The 14,379-nt window shown below is 35.6% G+C and overlaps 1 protein-coding gene across 6 annotated transcripts in view; it reads left to right on the top strand.

Moving 5' to 3' along the window:
* ptk2ab (protein tyrosine kinase 2ab) overlaps window positions 1–14,379 on the top strand; it is a 76,070-nt gene that overhangs the window by 49,420 nt on the left and 12,271 nt on the right. For all 6 annotated transcript variants that reach the window (XM_067448480.1, XM_067448476.1, XM_067448475.1 and 3 more), the window contains 5 exons: window positions 10–99; window positions 433–637; window positions 7,361–7,472; window positions 12,240–12,326; window positions 12,499–12,645. In XM_067448480.1, the coding sequence (XP_067304581.1) occupies window positions 10–99; window positions 433–637; window positions 7,361–7,472; window positions 12,240–12,326; window positions 12,499–12,645 (641 nt within the window). The remainder of the gene's footprint in view (window positions 1–9; window positions 100–432; window positions 638–7,360; window positions 7,473–12,239; window positions 12,327–12,498; window positions 12,646–14,379) is intronic.

Genomic DNA, 14,379 nt, shown 5'->3' on the forward strand with positions numbered 1-14,379 from the left:
TTTTTGCAGCCTCTAAAGGAAAACTGCCTATTAAATGGATGGCGCCAGAGTCAATAAACTTCAGACGTTTTACCTCAGCCAGCGATGTGTGGATGTTTGGTAAGAGTGAGTGTGTGTGTGTGTGTGCTCTACTGCTCTCAATTCCTCTCATCAGAAACATCCTGTGCATGTTCAGACATTGAAACAGCACATGAAGACAGTCTGCATTAACATTCTACATTCAGTGCTTTTGGGACATCTAAATTGTTTAGAAAATCTGTTTGTGTGTATAAAGAGGTGGCATAGAGCTTGAATTTTTCCATCCTGTGTGTGTGTGTGTGTGTGTGTGTGTGTGTGCCATCTTTTATTAGTGCTAAAGTTGGGTTTCATCTAAAGTGATATATTGCGATTGTATTCATGTGTATCTAGACTCACTTTATGTTTTTGTTTTAGGAGTGTGTATGTGGGAGATACTGATGTATGGAGTGAAGCCATTTCAAGGTGTGAAGAATAACGACGTGATTGGTCGAATTGAGAACGGAGAGCGTCTGGCTATGCCGCCCAACTGCCCGCCGACCCTCTACAGCCTGATGACCAAGTGCTGGGCGTACGATCCTAGCAAACGACCACGATTCACAGAGCTCAAAGGCCAACTAAGGTCAGTCCACATAACTTTGAGTTTTGCACTAATTCTGCTCCGTTTGCTATGTGCTGCTTGAATATGTGCTTGCTTTGAATTTTGAATATTATAGGTCATGGTTTTGACTGCAGGCAAATCAGATTTCTTTTTCTGAAATCAGATCATAGACTGCCCGCACTATTAATTGCAATTGATCAAATAAGTTTTGTGTTTCCATACACAACCAACCTATCTGTATATGTTGCTTTGGTAACGACGTAAGCGGTCACACATATGTGGCGAGTCTTTCAAAACCGATCCAGGAAAAATGGAGACGCAGAATCTAGCTTTCCAAAAAACACCCTGTCGAGTCACTGCGCAGAACTCATCCATTGCACAAGAAAAACTCCAAAACAGAGGATATTTACTGGTATATATGTATGAATTCTTCAGGCATTTCCGTCACCGGCTTTGACGTTGTAGTACGTTCTGTGTCACTTAAGAATGATGCAAAAGACAATTTGAAATCCGATTTGAACAGCCATTGTCCAGACTGAGACGCATCTGTAAAAAGCTGACTAGAATCACATTTCCAACCATCTCCAAATGTGGTTTAAATCACAATAAAATAAAATAAAAATCTGATTTCATGTGTTGAAATTGATATCCAGACTTTCAAAAACCCATCTGGATAAAATCTGGATATGCAAGAAATCTGCTTTTTTTTCAAAAATTCTCAATTTTTGCTGGCAGTCTGTACGTAGCCTTACGTGACCACAGAGTCTCATAACCACAGTAAATGATTTTGCCTGATAACAGTAGATGGCGCTGTAATGCTCTAGTATAAATAACTGTCTGACTACAGGGATACAGAGATTGCTGGGTGCAACAAAAAAAAAATTAGGACTGAGGTTAGACCTGTAATGCATTTTATGTCAGAGCTGTGGTTTGCTTCAACACATTTAGCTGTGGTGCTCATGCAGGTTATTCCAAATCCAAGTGCTCAGCTTGCTCTATATAGACACTGTACATTTACAGTGGTTGTCCATGTCCATATGTGAATCATGTTTTTGTTTTCAAATACAAGCTTTTTGTTTGCTCTTTCCTAGTTGCTATTGTTACAATGGTTACATTTATATTGTACTTTTAATTTATCAAACAGATTATATTATCATTTACTCATCACAATAGTAATTTATAATTACAGTTTTGAATGAGCATTCCATCACATTTAGCAGTATACACTAGCACAAAAAAAAAAAAATATTATATTATAATATATATATATATATATATATATATATATATATATATATATATATATATATATATATTAAATTGATTATTATTATTAGACTTTCACTGAAGCTGTTCAGTTGAATTATTTGTCAAGTTCAAACTAAAGCATCTTCCCATGCACATACAGAGTACTATAAAAATAGTTTTATCAAACACAAACTTTTGAAAAGAACTTAATTATTTTTATTCAGTATGTGAAGACATTTTATAAGGTTACATAATAATATTTACGTTTTTTAAATTAATGCTGTGTAACGTTCTATTTACAAATTATCCTCTCAAAAAGTATCACTATTTTAACACTGAAAATAGTAAAAACTGGAGTAATGATGCTGAAATTTCTCAGGATCACAGGAATAAATTACATTTTTAAAAATGTATAATTTTTATTTATTAAATTGTAATACTATTTCACAATATTACTGTTTTTGCTGTATTTTTAATCAAATAAACAAATCCTTGATGAGCAAAAGAGACGTATTTCCAAAACAATATATCGTACTGTGTATGTAAGTGTAAACATTGAGAATTGCATTCTTGAGGAAGTTTAATCTTGTTTAAGCCTTGACTCACCCTCTACACGTCTATGACACTTCCTGTCCGGACCTGATTTCATCGAAAAGCAACTATTGAAATAATTAATCCTATCCTTCTTTCTATCTCATACATCCTTGAGTGTTTATCTCTCCCTCACCCTTTCAGGCATGCACACACACTCACACACACACACACTCCCTGCATCTTTCATGATACAATAGTTTTGTGTTCCCAAATATCTGTTCTTGTCCACACATGCAGTCAGTTCCCGTAAGCACTAATAGAGAGGGGAAAACGGCCTGTACTCTGACAGGCCGTCAAACACTCGATTCCTCAATAAAATCTGAGGAATCTCGTCTGCCTTCAGCGAAAACATCCAAGTTTTCTCTTTGATAAAACAGATTTGACAGCATCAGATGTTTCCAAAATCTCAAGTTATACAAAAATGCCCCAGATATCCAAATTGAGACAGATATGTCATGTTGCATCTTGAGTTTCCAAATGTATTCCTTGTTAGGTATCTTGGATGGAGTGAAATTCTTAATGCGTTTTGGGGAAAAAAAACTGTTCCCCCTCTCTACCCTTGTTAATTTTGCTGTACATAAAATTTTAGCACGTCTGTTTCTAGGAGACCATGTAAATATTTGCTCTGTTAATGCCATTTACAAATGCACCAAATTACAGCCATAACTGGTGCTGAAGGTATCAGAGCTGAGGTTTAGTCAATATTTTGTTGTTTGATAAGGAAATTAGCGACTGTATTCTTAAGCGTGGATTTATGGTCTTTAGACTGTAATCTCAAGGTCGATGTTAATGGGGTTTGTTTTAAAAGCGCCACGTTTATGATTATCAAACAGCCGTTTTAATAGAACGTTAATAAAGTTTATGTACCTTCCACAAAATGAGCTCTTAAGGGCTATTCCTTCAATGCAAACTGAGGTGAAGTGAGGATTATGAAATGGAATAAAATCACATGGGTTTGACGCACAGGATGCCCAAACACTTATTTTTTCTTTAGAAGGCTTTGTCAGCGATTGCAGAAAGTCTGAGGAGTGAATCATTGTTTTCTCACTCAATTAAAAAAACTGTAGATTGCTTGTCTGGGCTACTATGTATGTTGAGATGTTTAGTGCTTGATTCTGGTCAGTGTCACTTTCTTTTAAAGTCCCTGTACAGTCAAAATTAAGTATGTGTTCTGAGTTTGTCACACCACAGAAGAATATGTTAGTATCCACCTAGCCAAATTTGATTGATCAAAAAAGTCACCAAGTAAATAAAGGGCCTTTAACAGAGTGGTCATCTGAGGAACATTATAGCTTTGTAAAGTTCAGCATTAGACTTGAGAAATGAAGGTTTGATAGCAGACAGTCTGTTATTTACAGGCAGGCAGGGGATGATGGACTGATATGGTTTGGGTGAGACTGCTGGGATTCTGTGTGTGGCCTTTGAGATGCTGCAGAGATTTGTCTTTTTTCCCCTTAAAAAAACTAAACATAAAAAATCAGCATTTATACATCAAGAGCTGTTAAGCAGAAACTTTTCATGACAATATAGTTTTGTAAAAAAACAAAGTTTTTATTTTAATGTTTTTTGAAATTAAATATATTTTATTATTATTTTGATTTTACCTACTTTGTTCAGAAACATTTGTAATCCATGTTAAGCCCTACATAAAATAAGATTTTTAACTGTTTTTTTAACACTTTCTTTCAATGTTTTAGTAAGAAAATGTTTTTAATATTTTTTAATATAGATTTCGGTTTCGTTATGTTGATTAAGTGCTGTCAACCCCAAGCCTTAATATATATTTTTTCTATTATTACCATTTTTGTTAAGAATTCTTTTTAAAAAAGGCCAGATTCTAGCATTTTTTATAGAAGGAATAGTTCACCAAAAAAATGAAAATTCTCTCATCAGTATACTCACCCTCATGTCAATCCAAACCCATAAGACTTTTGTTAATTTTCGGAACACAAATGAAGATATTTTTAATGAAATCTGACAGCTTTCTGTCCCTCTATTGACAGCTACGCATACGCATCCATATGAAATGAGCAGTTTAGTCAGAATTTTCTGAAGAAAGTCTATCGCTTTACATGATAAACAGATAAAATTTAGGTTTGTATTCGCATATAAACATTGATCAGCAAACATTAAACAGAAGCTCAACCGAACCGTCTTGAAAACAAACCTCACTGGTTCTTGCGGACGTGTTGCGTAAAACATTGGTTCTCGCACATCAAGCGAACGTGCTTGAGCTTCTGTTGGTTTATCACAACTAATGTGTGTTGATGAATGTTTAAATGTGAATAAAAGCCTAAATTCAATCTGCTTATCAAATAAAGCCATAATTTCTCTTGTGGACTAAACTGCTCAGTTCATAGGGATTAGTTGGAACTTTCTGAAGCGCTAAAGTCAGTTGTGTAGCTGTCAATGGAGGGACAGAAATCTCTCAGATTTCATCAAAAAGTTCTCCATTTGTGTTCTGAAAATTAACGGAAGTCTTGCGGGTTTGGAACGAAATGAGAGTAATTAATGAAAGAATTTTCATTTTTGAGTGAACTAACCCTTTAAGATGGTTTTAAATGTTGTTGTTTTTTAATTGTTGGAGGACATTTTTGATTTTAACATTTTATAAAAGTTTTAAGAACTTCGTTTTTAAATGTAATAAGCTAGTTCTAGTTTTTTAAGAACTAAGAACTAGTTTTTAATTTAATAAACAATTGTTTAGAAACCTTTGTATCTTATTTTTTAACTTACCATGCCACCTTTTAGACTGTTTTATTAGATTCAGCTACAGTTTTTGTCTTTGAGAGCCTGAGACTTCAGCAACAGTCATGGTTGTGTATGATGGTCTGGGTGTGGGGAATCTCAGCAGGTCTGGATTGATTACAACAGGTGTCCCTTCTGTTTATCCTGCATATCTCTCTCTCTCTCTCTCTCTCTCTCTCTCTCTCTCTCTCTCTCTCTCTCTCTCTCTCTCTCTCTCTCTCTCTCTCTCTCTCTCTCTCTCTCTCTCTCTCTCTCTCTCTCTCTCTCTCTCTCTCTCTCTCTCTCTCTCTCTCTCTCTCTCTCTCTCTCTCTCTCTCGTTCTCGTTCTCTCTCTCACTCCCTCTCTCTGTCCATCCACTCATGGTCTCTGAGATAATAGAGTTTCCAGAAATAGTCCCCCTCTCCTCTCTCAGCCAGCTTGCATTTTCTATCTCCAGTAAGACTTACATGCTCCGTTCTTTCGCACCTCTTGCGTTTCTGTAGCCACCTCTGAGTGCAAGTCTTCACTGACGACAGGTACGAGCTTCAAATGTCGATACTATAAAGACTGTGGTGAGTGTTAAAGTCATTACTAACCTTTCCATTTTTTGTAAGGTTTTTTTTAATCAGTAAAGCCATTTCTGTGGATGTATTGGAGCATAAGCAGATCCCACCCTGAAACTACCATTCGTGGTTTGGGGTTGGCAAATTTTTAAAAGATTTTCTGTTTAAAAGAAGTCTCTTGTGCTAACCAGGCGAGCATTCATTAGATTAACAGTAATGTTGTGTGTATATACTGTTACAACATTTTTAAAATACATTTTCGGTTTGTTGAATACATTTAAAAAATAATATATACCTGTGATGGCATAGCTGAATTTTTAGCAGCCATTACTCCAGTCTTTAGTTTCACATGATCCTTCATAAAGATTCTGCTTTCATCCATATCACGTCTAACAAAATCTCTGTTTTAATTTGGAGATTTGGTGTTTAAGAAATATAATCAGTGGAAAACAGCTGCTTTTTTGTGTAAACCGGATAAATTCCCAATCAATTTGTATCTGTGATAGTTCATCCAGAAATGAAAATGTGATGTCTATCTGTGTACCCCCAGTGCATCCAACATGTAGGTGTCTTTGTTTCTTCAGTAGAACACAAATTAAGATTTACAACTCCAACTGTTGCTGTGTGCCAGTCATATAATGCATGTGAATGGGTAACAATTCTAAGAGAGCAAAAGAAAAACATGCTTAGACAACATGCACAAAGAGCCCTGTGGCTCATGACGACACATTGATATCTTGAAACAAAAAAACTATCATTTTGTGTGAGAAATCAAGTCGTATTTATATAATTTTTATCTCAAATAGAACGCTATATCCAACAGCCTGGAGCGCGCTTCACTTCCAGTAAGGAAGGTATAGCGTTCTATTTGAGGTAAATTATATAAATACGGCTCGATTTCTCACACAAACTGATCGTTTTGTGTCCTAAGATATCAACGTGTCGTCATGAGCCACAGGGCTCTTTGGAGTTAAAAATCTTCATTTGTGTTCTACTGAAGAAACAAAGACACCGACATGTTGGTTGCACTGGGGTTAAGCAGATAACCATCACATTTACATTTTTGGGTGAACTATCCCTTTAACAGATAAAATGGTGCTGCCTCCATACACATTAATGCAATATATAATGCATGGAGTGTGTTTGTTAACGTTTTTGTGTCTCTTTTATCGCTTAGCAGTCTAAAATGTGAATGTGTTAACATAATGCCTGATGTCCTCTTATTCAGGCTGTTTGACTTTACTTACAGCTTGTCATGACGTATTTGATTGTGAAATTGTGTGTCAGGTATGATTCGAATCTGCGTAGCTTCATTTTCCCATGGTATGTGTGGGCTGGAATCCTACACTGACTCGTCTGTGATGATAGAGTGACTCCACCTTTCAATCACTTGCATAAAGTTGGAAATGTCTTCCTCTTGAACTCATTTAAAGCAGACTTGAGGGGAAATCATCTTACATTCACATTTGTACTAAAGAGCTGTATTACTTTTCTGCTCTGCAAGGGTGGTCTCAAACTCGAGGATCCATATAAGACTTGCATCATAAAGACTTGTAGTTTAAAAAGAAAGATGTTGTTGTTTGATAGTGTTCTCCACCGGTGTTTGTACAGTACAATCCTCGCGGATGAGAAGGCTCAGCAGGAGGAGCGCAGCCGAATGGAGATGAGGAGACAAGTCCCCGTATCCTGGGACTCAGGAGGCTCGGACGAGGCGCCACCAAAAGTAAGTAACTGCGCTGGGCTCTTTCTTATGTTAAAAAAGCGGAATACCGATGTGTAACTGACTAAGAATGCAAAAAGAACATTTGAAAAAAAAAACTTTTCATTGGATTGTTCATGTGTTTTTCACATTGTTACATTTATGGCAGCCTGAGTTCTGGAACAGCAGATTTATTACCAGGTTAACAGCGTGTCACCATTTGTCACCCTAGCACATGGTGACTTGTTAGGAGTAGTCGTGTGTATGCGTGTTTGTTTTAACTTGAACCAGGTCGTATTTTTTGTGAAAATTAGAGAGAATTTATTTATTTTTGCTTGCATGTGCGTACAGTATTGTTTGTACATTTTATCTAGCAGCTAACAAGTGTTAAACAAGAGAGTCTGTGTATCGTTAAAACATTTCTAAAGGGCAGGATGCAAAGAGTACATTTCCTGCATCGACTGATTCATTATTGTGTGTGTTTATAGTTAGCCAGCAATTTTCCAGACATTCCCTTTGTCTGTAATCCCAGCTCTCCAATGCCAGGTCACGTCCTGTGTCATGTAACATCACTGTATCTTGGATACAGCACCATTCTAGTTTCTCATTTGTTATGGTTACATGCAGTGGGGTCTGAACATCTGAGCATCGATTTTGTATTTTAAAACAAATTGTATCATTAAGCAATAAGCAAATAAACCAGATTGCTATGCTAGTGTCCTATAAATAGTGCAGATTTTAAATATGTATATGTAAATATTTCCTGATATTTGTATTTCAGTATTTTAATTCGATTTTGAATCACAGATATTCAATGTGGTCTCAGGCTTTTGGACCCCGCTGCGTAGTACATCTTTCCATATGCAAAAATGCTTCTTCCCATGGGGTTCCCTGTCTTCACTTAATGACTTCTCTTCGTCTGTCTAAATAACTTATTTTAAAATAAATATAATTAGACGTGACATGATCTTTCTTTACGTCTGCTACTAAAGAATTTATCACATTTAAGAATTTTATCACCTGGAGAATACAAAGTCAGTCACCCATTGGTTGATCAATAAACAAATAGTCTTCATTTGACAGATTTTTTTTACTATGATAAATCAAGACATCCATTTAGTTTGGATTTCAGTCCATGTGTACCAGCTTTGAGTTCTGTATATGCTGGTTTGTTCTAGAAATGAATTTAAAATGTATCATCTTTTCTGGACATTCTGGGATTACCCACTGAGTCTAATGAAATGTCCCTTCCTAGCTTATTTTTTTTAATTATTATTTATTTAGAAATAATACTTCTAATCAGTGAGGATTTGTAAAAATTGACCAAAAATGGCAGTAAAGACATTCTATTTTAAATAAATGCTATTCTTTTGGATTCTATTCAACATTAAATCCTGAATGTATCATGGTTTCCACAAATATATTAAGCAGCCTTACTGTGTTAACACTGATAATAATAAGTAATGTTTTTTTTTTGAGCATCAAATCAGCATATTAGAAGGATTTCTGACGGTGACACTGGAGACTGCAACAACTTCTGAAAATCAATTAATTTAAATTGAAATAATATTTCACAGTACCACTATTTTTACTGTATTTTGATCAAAAAAAATGCAGGCTTGGTGAGACTTTTTCAAAAACGTTAAAAATTCATACCGACCCCAAACTTTTGAACGACACTACATGCCAGTACACATGAAGTTTTTGATTGATATTGTTAGTCTGTCTGCTTTCTGACAGGGTTTTAAATCCTTCCCTGTTCCGTGCTGCTCGCATTATATTGATTGATGGGCCAGGCTGATCTTTCCAGTCGCTCTGTGTGTGGCTTAAAGCACTTCATACTCTTACTTTCAAAGCCCCTTTGCTCCCTGTCAGACCTGTCAATCATCCTGTCCAGGTGCTGATGTCTGTTTTTGTGTTGACTGGTCACACCTGCTGCTGTGCTAATGACCAGAATGAATCTGCTTTCCTCCATATCATGTCTCATAAAATTTCTGCTTTTCTCATCCTTTCTGTTTGTGCCCTGTTTCCTTGTGTTGGTAAGCTCATCTTTCATTGTGTGTGTGTGTGTAGCCCTCCCGCAGACGCCCCCTCCAGCATAGCTTCAGTATGGACTGTCTGTCTGCGTCTGCGTCTGCTGCTTCTCATCCTCCACAGCAACCCTTCGGTTCCCTGATCTCCCTTTGCTTCCGCCAGCCCGAGTCGTCTGCCTCTCCATTGGGTCCATGTGACAAACCCACCATTAACCGATCACCACACATGCAGCAAACGCTACAGCAAAACACTCACGCTCAGTGCCATGCTAATACACACCAGCTTAGCGTACACCCCCAGCCATTCCCGCAAACTCAGACCTCGCTTCTGCTTCATTTTAATTTTTTATTTAATTATATCTTTTTTTTTTATTGTTTATTTTTATATTTCAATAGAATTTTTACTTTTTTTCTTTATATTTAAATTTAGATCATTTTTTTTTATTTTTTTTAATTTTTTACTTATAAATAACCAATTTTTTTTTTTTTTTTTTTAATTATTTCTTTAAATTTTTTTAAAATTTTTTTTTATATTAGTTCTTTTTAATTTTTTTAATTTTTTTTATTTTTAATTATAATTAAATTTATACTTTTTCTATTTTAATTTAAATTTTCTTTGTTTTTTTTTTTTTTTTTTTTTTTCCCAGAAATCTTTATAATTGTTGTTGAGAGAGATAGTCTATAATCAAGCTACCAGTGTTGGGGGGTAATGCATTACAAGTAACTTGTTACATAATTAGATTACTTTTTCAAGTAACTTGTAAAGTAACGCATTTCTTTTAAAATGTGCAACAAAATATTTGTTACTTTTTCAAAAAAGTAACTCAAGTTACTTTTTCACCTTTATTTGACTGAGCTCTCCTTTCCCCATGTTGAGAAAATCGAGAGTAAGTATAGAGGCGTTGTGTGTAAACATGATGGTTATTGTAGTTCTGGACTAAACGTGAGCATTTTTTCATCTCACTTGCACAATAAAGATTCAGTACGCTTCAAAATGAATAAAATCAGTCAAATGCAAAATCAGAATACTATGCAAACATCCAATAATTAAATGCTAAACAAAACACATTTTTTATGCATTTAATCTACCTTTATTGACCAATGTTCAAGCAACCTTTGATGATTCAGTTAAACCATGAGCAAAAATTACTAGATTAAAAAAATATATATATATATATATATATATATATATATATTGGTAAAACTTTTTCCTTCTGCGTCCTGACATTCTTCTGTTATCCAGAACAGCAGCACAGGTGAAAGGTTTATTTAAGCTGTTTTGTTATGAAGAGGTCTTTACATTTGCACAAATAAAAAAAAGCCTAGCCAAGTCAGAAAAAGTTACGCAAAAGTAAAGGTAACTAAGTAACTCAATTAGTTACTTTTTAAGGGAGTAACATAATATTGTAATGCATTACTTTTCAAAGTACTTTCCCCAACACTAAAAGCTACATTGTGTTTCTGCTTAGTCATGCGGAAGTCTTCATTTGATGACCAAATAAATCGGACAATGTGCAATAGAGTTCAACAGTGCCTGCCACCTTTTTTCAAAAGCTCAGTGTGCCTGCCTTGAAAGGTTTACAAGTTATTGTTACAAATCAATTAAAGTGATTTTAACTCGCATAACCTGACTGTTGCACTCTATTGGATATGTATAGGATTAAATGCACATTCATCTCAGTGTCACCTCAGTCTTTCGGAGGATGTTTATGATACTGATTCTGGTTAACGTTTTTAAAGTGCACATACAATAAGCACATTTAGTGAGTCGACTGCTTTTCACTGTGACTCATTGACTGGAGCGACTTTTAGGCTCCATAGCTGTTATTATAGAGACACTATTTGGTGTTGTATTACTATTAGATGTTGTAGACTAAAAACAAGTTTTAAAAAAATGCTAGCTTCAGATAATCTTCCATATAAAACTTTGGAAAACTGCATGTTGCCTCTTCAATGCATGTAAACTAAACAGTGTGCAAGACCTGATGTTTAACAATTGTACTAAAATTAAGGATTAACCTGCCATAGACGTGTGTTGTTTAGTGAATCGCACATTTTATATGTGCCTTTATTTTCATGAATGCAGACAAAACCGTAAGCTCTCAACCATGTCCCCATCCCCAAAACACCACTCTTAAAAGAAAATCGGTACTTAAAGCAGATTGATTATAAACATATTTTTTTGTTTTGCTTTATAGACAATAAATCTCATCTCTCTCGTGCCAGTGTTCATGTGGGTTTCTCCCATTTTAACCCGTTTCTGTCCATTAAGTGTATGTTTCTGTGTCGTCACCCCTTTTTCTCCTTTTGTTTCCTCCTTTGCTCGTCTGGAGCTGTGGTCAGTCGAATCTCTCTATGAACGGGTTTATAAGGTAGATCAGTCCGTCTCCTGTTTTCCCACCCACAGCTAAACTCCGAGTATCCCAGCCAATTGGATAAGGACTGCCTTCATTCTTCAATCCATTTCTTCTAATGTATTATATCCGCCCAGTCCTTCTCCCATGTATCGTATAACTACAATAACATAACATAACACATGCAGCATTGTGTTAACGTTTAACTAACTGCTTGCGTTTTATGTTTGACCGTTTTCATTTTTTCCCTTCAACAGCCCGAAATCTTCATCCACACAAATTGCGCAAGAATTTTGTGTGCCTCTGGTGGACTGATTTTAACAGCATCTCTTAACCTTAACCCGACTGATCAAGATGTGCTAGTACATTGACATAAAGTTGTGTGTGTGTGTGTGTGATTACAGCCCAGTCGACCTGGTTATCCAAGTCCACGTTCCAGTGAAGGGTTCTACCCTAGTCCTCAGCACATTGGCCAGCACAATCATTACCAGGTACAAAACTTGTATTAGTCTAATACCAATGGGTAAATTGAATTACAGGTGGTTATTGTATCAAACACAGGTTTTTAGAGATTAAATACTCTATTGTGCAACTTTTTGATAATTAACCCCTGAATGTTTATGAAGAATAACAGTTTGCTTTATATGTGCATTTGGCATGTAGATGGCAGGGCACTCTGGCCCACACGGCTTGCTCCCCATGCCTGGCGGGATGTACCCTCCCCAGGCCGCAGGGACTGGGCTTGATCACCACGACAGCTGGAACCATCGCAGAACTGCTCAGGATCACATGTGGAACCCCAGCATGGAGGTTAGAAGAAACGAGAGAAAACAGCATGTTTTCTCAGTACTGAAATTGAAGATCCATTTCAAAACAGAATGAGCTGCCAACATAAACACCATTTTAGGAATCTTTGAGACGCTCCAAATATGAAGACATTAACAACAAATGTTTAAGGCCTTTTTTGGCCAAAATCTAAGGTTGGACTGAGTGTCCTTCATTAATCAGGCAAATTGCATTGTGACATGTTATTTATACTGTAAATATATTTTAAGGACTGAAAGTTTATTGCATGTTTATTGTTTGTGCTTATAAGAATATCAAGGAGTTAGTGGAGCAACATGATGTCTCGTGCACTTATAACATCTCAAATCAATCATTTTGAGGTTTTATTTAGGATTCATTTATTTGTGTTTATTTATTATATATTATTAGTAGAGGTGTAACAATATATTGAGTCACAATATATCGCAATACAAAACTGCAACATGTATCGTGGATAGCAACAGTCCGTATTGTGTGTAGTTCACCCGAAATGAAAATTACTGAGGAAAAAATTCAAGTTTACAGGGTTTTAGTGTTAGTCCTACATTAAACTACTATGATGTTTAATATAATGTATAATAATGCAATGGGGGAATATTTCTGGGTCCTGATAATGCCAAATTTATTTTGTTACCAGTAAAAAGTGGCCTAATTTTTGGTCAGTGACAGAGTGCCAGCATATTTGTCTAAAATAATTCTGTATTTTCAGCTTTACAATCATAGATATTTTTATTCTGGTGTCACCATTGTCAATAAATCAACTTTATTTATATAGCACTTTTACAATGACCATTGTTTCAAAGAAGCTTCACAGTGTTAAACAGGACAATATTGCAGCAAAATTAGATTTGGCTGTACAGTCGTTCTGGAAAACAACGATGTTATCAGCTTATTTTAATTTATCATATAGCGACAATATTGGCAGATTAATATTATAGTTTATAGAATTAAATAAGACCTAATTCATTAATTTTATTTGCATATTTAGTTGAATAACTTAGATCATAATTTTAGTGTCCCCAACTGAGCAAGCCAAGCCCAAGGCGACAAATAGATTACAGTCAATACACGATACTATCGTCACAACCCTAACAATAAATTTCTTTTCTACTTGGCAGACCTTTTACAGTCACAAAAAGACATTATAGACAAACAAAATTACACACTGCATGAAAGATAATATTCGAAAAAGCATAATAGGGGCACTTTAAAGAGGACCCATTGTTTTTCAGGATTGAAGAAGCCTCACTGTGCATTGGGTTACCAGCTTCAAGTCCAAGCCTATTCATTTCCACCCCCAATGTAATACCAAATTTAGCATTTTAATTAACATTAATCGACATTAGGGCATTGTTACACCCCTAATTTTTATTAGCAAAATATTGCAGGCAGAAAAGTTCCATTGTCAGTCAAGTAGCGATGTACAGTATGACTTTCTGTTGTACAGTAAGCTTTCTGTTGGCCAATGAAACTTAAAATTGTACATGAAACAAATAATCGCACAGATTCTAATTGAAATGATTGGATTTCGTTCACAAAATATCACCAAGCAGTGTTAAATGTACTAAAGCAGCTATAGTAACGACTGCAGTGCCAGTTTGATTTCAGCTGTCATATATTTATTATCAGTTTTATCATCTTTGACCCTGTTTATTCCTGGTAGTAAGATCAAAATCAAATCGCTCGGATCAGAAGTAGACTCGGGAGACGCATGGCTGT

This window comes from Pseudorasbora parva, chromosome 7 (assembly GCF_024679245.1).
Source record: "Pseudorasbora parva isolate DD20220531a chromosome 7, ASM2467924v1, whole genome shotgun sequence".
Taxonomy (NCBI): Eukaryota; Metazoa; Chordata; class Actinopteri; order Cypriniformes; family Gobionidae; genus Pseudorasbora; species Pseudorasbora parva.